Raw genomic sequence first — 7,567 nt, forward strand, 5'->3', positions numbered from 1 at the left:
TCACAGGAATGGAATCTTTAGTTTTTATTGAAAAATGATTAAATATACAGAAAGAAATGCCGAAAATTCACACGCCAGACACGGTTAGAATCGATGAAAGTTACTTTAGACAAATCAAATCTAAACTACAAGCAGGAAGAAGGTACGGCCTCATGGGCGGGGCAAGCCCAGGTTCAGGTGTGCGCTTGTACCTTTTCTACCTTGTTATGCAGCGGTTTTAATAGCACGTTAAAATACGCAGGTGAAGTCATTCTGACAACCTGACAAGACCACGTCCGTCTTTGCTCCTTCCTACTTCACAGTACACGTGTGTGTGTGTGTGTGTGTGTGGTGTTCATCAATGTAATAAAAAAATTAACAAAACGATGTATGTATACCAACAACAGGAGATCCTAATGCACATACAGTAGCTCCGATACCATACGTGCTAACATCGTTATTGTTTCGCCTGTGTGTGTGCGTGTGTGCATGTGTCTACGTGCGTGTCTTCTAGTCACTGTCAGACCAATCAAGCTCCATCATGTCCATGGCCGCCGTAGCCATGTTGATTTTGGTTCCGTGTCGCACGCTGCAGCTCTTCACAGAGTTCTGATTAGACGATGACCTCATGCTTACCTGCACCCCCGAGTGACCCATGACCCCGACCTCACCTCTAATCTTTTGGCCGAGGGCCTCGCCGAGGTCGCCTAGGACTCCCACGTCGCTCCTACGGCCCCCGACTCCCACCTCGCTCCTCGCTCCGTGACCCAAGACCTTCATCCCCCCAAGGTCGCCCATGTCCACGTCACCCATTCGCTCCATCTCATTCATATCTAAGGACAGGATGTCCCCAAAACTCCCGTGGAGACCCTTGAACATGGCCGGGAGCCTCCCCCCTCTCTCCCCTCCAGCCTCCAGCCCTCTCTCCTCGACCCTGTCCCCCAACTTCTCTATCTCCCATCCTCCCTCTTTCTCCCCGTCCACTTCCGCCTCTCCAAACCCACCGGAGTATCCTCGGACGATGGTTGTGACCCTGCTCCGCTGCACCCCCCCTCTCTCCACATCCCCTCCCTCCCACTTCCTCTCCACTACACCGCCCGGGAAGCTCCTGAGCGTCACCTGCACCATCCCTCCCTCCTTGCTCCCACTCTCATCCCTATTCCTCGGCCCCCAGCTTTTCTCCAGCAAGGTTTCTTCCTCTTCATCGTCCTCCTCTCCCAATCTGCCCTGCAACCCTCGGAGCATGGCGTGCAGCCTCCCGCCGTCCAGCGAACCCATCCCCCTCTCCATCACCGTGCTGCTCCCCCCCCTCTCCGTGTCTCCGTTGCTGAGGGTGCGCAGGAGGCAGCTGACGCCAGCACTGCTGACCCCGGCGCTGTTGGAGTCCTGAGAGTGCGACCGAAAGAACGAACCGCTGGATCCGATGGACATGGAGGGGAAGAACTGGAAGAAGAGGAGAGGGTTCTAGGATGGCAGAAAGGTTCTGTTTGGATTGTGTTTCTTTACTTCCACTTACAGGCGAGATACTCGAGCGCTCCATGAGTAGGGAGGTCGGACTGGGAGTCATGTTGGACCTCTCCATCAGTCGCTCCTCCCACAGTCTGAGCCTCCTTTCCCTCTCCTCCAGCTCCTTCTCTTTGGAGTGAAGCTCCCTCTCCAGCTTGCGGAGGCGCTCCAGAGTCGACTCGATTTCGCACCTGTGGTTGTGAGACGCAGACAAAGCCGTTGGGCTTGTTGTGTAAATGGAGACGCAGTCGAGCAATAACTATGCTGCTGCCACCACGCAAAGTGTTATTTACATGTTTACATCATGTGAAAACGCGTCGTCCTTATAGACTTTATCATCAACACTGATCATCAATTTAACAGATAAGGAAAGACAAAAGCTGACTGAAAGACATCAAACACACTGATCTGTGATCAGATCTCATTGATGATCTCTGAAACAATAAATGTATTGCCTCAAACTCAAAAACTGCCATTTAATCTGAAAGCGCTTCAAATTCATATCTAATTGCATATTAGTTATAAATTCTTAAACTTGTGTTATCTTATTTTATTGAATCCTCCTCTAAACAGTTTATAAACAGTCATTTTTCTTACTTTGTCTGTTAATAATGTATAATTTTTTCTCATAAAACATCACAAAAATGTCAGTTTTACCCTTAAATGTGTCGTTTTGAGAACTCAAGCTGATATTTATTAGCATTACAGGTACTTTTATTGTTGTGCATTGCTTTAATTTTGTTTATGAGTTAAATGGGTTATCATCTCTGTCAGTGTAAATCTGCATCGCTGCCTCTCCGGACATTAAAAGGATCATCCAGAGTTAAACGGCGTGCGTTCTAGTTTTTAGCAGGCTGAATCAAGTGTTGATCGATGAAACTAATAAACAGTCGGCTGCAGTTCCATCTGCCGCCACAAGAGTTCAGTGTGAGAGAAAAGGATTGATCTGACTCACAATCATACCTCCTCCGGTGATCCCTCCATACCTCCCTGTTCATTCATCCTGCTCCCTCACCTCCTTCTCCCCTTTGCTTGTCCATGTTTTCCACATGTACCCAAAACTTCACTCAAAATTGATTGCCTCGCTACACTCATGTTAAATATGAACAGAATCTCTCACCCTCTCTCCTCTGCTGCCCCCCCCCCCCCCCCCCACACACACACACACACACACACACACTCTCTTCAACTCATTTCACCCCTGTCATCTGTCCATTCTCCATCCTCACTGTTGCCCAGAAAGTACAATATACTCCCGTTCCTCCCTGGTCTCGTCTTCTTCAGCTCATACTTAATTTCTGTACCCCCCCCCCCCCCCCCACATACACACACACACACACTCTCTCTCTTCCCTCTGAGGAGTGAGGGCAGAGTGGAGGAGGAGAGGAATCTCTTCCATGGACTCTTTCCAGCTGGCTTATTATAGACTGAAGTAGAGCACAGGGTCACACATTCAAATCCTCCTTAGCGTCAGGCTGCAGAGACGCGTGTGTGTACGTGTGTGTGTGTGTGTGTGTGTGTGCATGCTGGCATGTTGAAGGTGTTTGCATGCATCGACGTTTATGAACGCAATCCACACCCTGCATTCACCATCCAGACAAGACAGTGGGATTCACTGGATACGCATGGAAATAAAAGACGATGCCTCAGTCTCTGCACACACACTGTTTTCTCTTGTGTGTGTGTGTGTGTACCTCCACTGGTCCTTGTTGTGCAAGAAGGAGTTGCACTGGTCCGGCAGTCTGCTGTCGTTGGCCATGGTCTCCAGGGTTACCAGCACCTGTTTGAACTGTGGACGCTCCTGTAGGAACACACATGCATACAAGATTGCATTAACAGGCTACATCTATATTTAGTGTCCTTAAAAGCATTAAAAAGATGAGGAATAAAACTCAGACTCAGCGATCGACCCTTCTACACCTCATCTGTTTCGTTTACCTTTGGTTCTGCTTGCCAACATTTCCTCATGAGCTCTGCAAAACTTGCTGGACAGCTGGTGGGGATGGTCAGCCTCTAGAAACGCATGAACACAATCCTTTTTCTAATGTCATGTTAGACCTTTGAAAAGTGAATCCATCATTTCATCAAATGGCGTTTGATTTGTTCATCAAAAAAACGGCGTTAACTTTTTCCGCACTAAGAAGAGCTAAAAAATAGTCAACCACAACTGTTTTTTGTTGTAAACTGCAATAAGAATGCTAAGCCCCGCCCCACCACTGAGATAATGCCCTTGAAGTAACGACCCCCCCCCCCAGGTCAGACAGCGCCGTAGTACAACGCAGTAAATGGAAACTGTTTTCTCGGGGGATTAATCCCAAAATATCACCAGCTCTGAGTGCAGAGAGGGCAAGAAAGAGGGCCAAGGAGAGAGGTATAGAGCGAAGTAGGGAAAACCAGAGGGAGACTTTGAACGGGAGAGAGAGAGAGTTATTTAGGGAGAAGTGAAGCCCACTCTCCGTTTCTCTCTCGTAAAGGTTTCAGCCAGGGGGGGGGGGGGGGGGGGGGGAGTCTGGCCGAGCTCCACTGCTGTGTATCCAGGCCTTACAAGAGCAGAAGCTGACATCAGGCCTAAAAATACCCAGCCTCAGCCGCTCGCAGTGGAAACCATGAGAGCATCGCATTGTTCCTCCGGCCTTCTCAAACTCTGCCGCGCCGACAGGTCATCAAGGTGCGGGTCACGTGCGTCGGGGTCGGGTTACCTCTTGTTTTTCCACCACCAGCCACGCAACCTGCAGCCCTTCGAATCCTTTAAAAGGAACCTCCCGAGTCAGCATCTCCCACAACACCTGAGCCACAGGACAGAGCGACGTGGGACAAAACCACCAGCCGACAGAATTTGATTTTCAGAGCTAAACTCACAGTCCCGTGGTGCCGATACTGTATTTTACGTTTACTGTGAACTCACCACGCCGTAGGAGTATGTGTCACAGGTCTCAGAGACGGGCAGGCTCTGAATGACCTCCGGAGCCATCCAGGGAAACGTGCCCACCACCGTCATGTGGGTGGTATGAGACAGGAACTTAGATGCTCCGAAGTCACAAATCTGCAACCCCAAAAGAGACGTGAGCAAAACCCAAAATGATCCGAGCGTCTGAGCCGAATGAAAAATAATTACATGTGGTCGTCTGTGCATCGCCGCCGTTACCGACCTTCAGCACTTTTTCTGCAGTCATCACCACTGTAAAGAAAAAAACGGGTCAGACGAGTGCGCCGGCGCCGACATGTCAGCGCTAACGGGTCTGGGGAACTCATTAAAGAGCCTTTAAGGTTGTGCGTTACCGTTCCGGGACTTCAGGTCTCTGTGGATGACTTTTACTGGAGCTTCTGCGTGGAGGTAATGCATTCCTGGAAGGAAACACAGGGTTAATAATAAATAGAAAGGCAATCTAAAAGCGCAGGCCTCCGCCAAGCACCTCAATCCCCCTATATTGTGATTTATACTCAAAATTATTGTCCGACATTTATTTTATTGATCTTTTAGAATTTCTTAGATCTCGATAATGTCCTTAATCCATTTCTGATCCGGATGAAATTTGATGGTAAGATAGAGAGCCCCACCCTGCATTTTTTGCATTTCAGATCAGTTTAAAGCTTAAATAATATAATATAATCTGTCTGATGTTTCAGATTGATATTAGGTTTTAAAAAAACCGAAAAGCCATTTAATGATCTTGTAGATAATCCTCGGTGATTGATCTCGTCGTAACTTTGGTGACCTCTAACATTTATTGTCTTATTTCTATCACATCTAGCGTGTCGCATGTCTTTGCTGCTGTGCGTCTTTTATTCCCAGTAGGTGATGGAACCCTGGCGGGTTATCACCATCATCATCATCATACCTTTAGCTATCTGTATGGCCCACGTCATGATCTGCTCCATGTCCATCTCTTCACTCTGCTCGCTGGAGAGATACTCGTAGAGCGACCCCCCATTAGCATACTCTGCAAGAACACACAGGCCATCACGATGCGAGGAGCATCACACGCAGTTCGGCCTGCAGACAAGCTAACAAACTGAGAACGACTTAATCAAGCGTGACCAGACTTTGACTTATTCGTGATGTCGTATGAAGTTGCTGCCCACAATTTTTGGATTATTTCTATAGCAATAAAATAAACACAACATAAACATACAGCTTTTTTTAAATTGAATTTAATCAGCTGACATCCAAACCCAAACAGCAGGTTTTAAACAAACGTCAAACATTCAATCGTGCACAACATCGTCTTGACCGCGAGGAGGACGGCGCGGCAGCGAGAACCGTTGCCAGACGGCCCACAGCGACGGGTCAGTGCTTTATCTTAACCGTATGACCCCATCCAGGATTACAACCACATCCAAACATGCCGGTCTCAGTTACAAATGTCCTGCCAGGAAACGCAGCAACAACCAGCGCTGGAGTAGACTTCTTCAAAACACACACATAAACACCGGCCAGCCACCGAAAACGACCGGCGCGTCTATAAGTAGCATGTAGGATCAAACACGCACCAACACAGTCAATACTCGCACAATCGTCTGGTTTAAACCCGCCCTGACCCCGACCCGTCGGTGCTTTACCCCAACCAAGACCCAATATTATCTGTAGCAAACGCCCACAAAGACGACAATCTGTAATTGGAGACAACTTTTTAAAACTCTTTTCTGAATGAAATCATGGATTCAAATCCTCCCACAACCTGCGTTGATATCTGAGAGGGTACAAAGTTCACACACGCACACACACAAACACACAAACAGGGCCTGACCTGTGACAATGCCATAGTTGGGCGATTCCAGCACGGCTCCATAAAACTGAATGATGTTCTTATGACTCAGGACGCTGAGAATCTCAGCCTGGATGAGGAGACAAGAGGACACGAACTGTTAGTCATCGGGTTTCCGGCACGGCGGTCTGAGAGCTGAGCGGAAATCTTTCCCGATAAACCGAGAAGCATGTCTCGTTATTCAGCAGTTCATTTAAACAGATGTAGATCTTACCACCTACAAATATAGCTATTTGAATCAGCCAATCGCTGCTCTTCCAGACACACAGATTGTGTGTTTGCATCCAACAGCATTCATTTGTGGGTGCAGCTTCCGTACATCTATATCCTGCGATGTCTTTCCTTTCTTTGCTCTGTAATAATTCAACATTTCAAAGCAGAACATTGTGTTTTTTGTGTTGTATTTTTCTTGCTGATGCGTCTGCGCTTTTACTTGTGACACATTCGCAATAAACTTTTATAAATCCCTCTCTCATTGTGACGGGGACTGCTCTTTATTTTCATCCCGGTCTCCTTCCAGCTTGGCCCATGTACGAACTTTACATTATTGAAATCGGTTGCCACAACAAATCGGCCGTGCCCGTTTGACCCGCAGGTCGCCATCACTTGTAACAGTTTCCTGACACTGAGCTGCGAGAGCTTCTACCAGCCCGGTTATGAGCGGCGCGGTGCACGAAGCCCCGCATGACCGCACACACCTCGCCCTAACGCACAATGGGAGGAACAGGGGAGTGCTGGCATAAATAAAATAAAAAATGCTCCTTCCACAATGAGTGGGAGGAGGAGGGGGGACAAGGAGAGGTATGTTTAAGATAAACACATTCATACAGAAAGAGTGGGAAGGAGGGAGGGAGTCTTTGGAGTCCCAAGAAACTGCGGGAAAGTAATGGAAACGGATTCATGCCGTTCAGAGCAGCGAAAGCACCGCAGATGAATCTAGCACTGCTTCCGATTTTCACATGATGCCGCTCTGTTGCAGGAGCGTCGGGTCACGCCGTCTCATCCTCACCTCCTTGTCGATCTTCAGAAGCTTCTTCACTGCCACCTCCTTGTCCTGGGAAATCCAGACGGCTCTGTAGACGCTCCCAAAGCTGCCTCCGCCACAGTTCTCATAGAAGAGCAGGTCCTCGTGCTTTATCTGCACAAACGACGAGCCGGGGGACGACATGGCATACTGACCCCGCTAACACACACACACTTCCCCTCCAGAGGACGTCCAGAAGAGTGTGTCCCAGTCACAAATCAGCCCAGGAGGATAGGAAATAAAGAGGTTTTCCACCGCGGGATCGGAGTTGATGGAGCCGGTCCAGCAGAGC

General features: G+C 48.5%; 1 protein-coding gene across 1 annotated transcript; it reads right to left on the reverse strand.

The window, feature by feature from the left end:
• Window positions 1-9: 9 nt before the first annotated feature.
• On the reverse strand, window positions 10-7,567 carry LOC137904205 (protein kinase Npk). The gene is made up of 11 exons (XM_068748352.1): window positions 7,261-7,567; window positions 6,234-6,321; window positions 5,325-5,426; window positions 4,765-4,830; window positions 4,635-4,663; window positions 4,391-4,528; window positions 4,185-4,271; window positions 3,424-3,498; window positions 3,180-3,286; window positions 1,496-1,676; window positions 10-1,422 (listed from the first exon to the last, which is right to left on the reverse strand). Exons 1-11 carry the CDS (start codon window positions 7,417-7,419, stop codon window positions 490-492), a joined length of 1,965 nt encoding a protein of 654 aa, XP_068604453.1. The 5' UTR covers window positions 7,420-7,567; the 3' UTR covers window positions 10-489.

This window comes from Brachionichthys hirsutus, chromosome 15 (assembly GCF_040956055.1).
Source record: "Brachionichthys hirsutus isolate HB-005 chromosome 15, CSIRO-AGI_Bhir_v1, whole genome shotgun sequence".
Taxonomy (NCBI): Eukaryota; Metazoa; Chordata; class Actinopteri; order Lophiiformes; family Brachionichthyidae; genus Brachionichthys; species Brachionichthys hirsutus.

Excerpts from the sequence above, each read along its gene's own strand:
- LOC137904205 (XM_068748352.1), bottom strand. The coding sequence starts at position 7,419 with ATGTCGTCCCCCGGCTCGTCGTTTGTGCAGATAAAGCACGAGGACCTG. Across the intron at positions 4,529-4,634 it reads CTGCAGAAAAAGTGCTGAAG|ATTTGTGACTTCGGAGCATC; the intron begins GTCGGTAACGGC and ends TTGGGGTTGCAG. Across the intron at positions 3,287-3,423 it reads GTTGGCAAGCAGAACCAAAG|GAGCGTCCACAGTTCAAACA; the intron begins GTAAACGAAACA and ends GTGTTCCTACAG.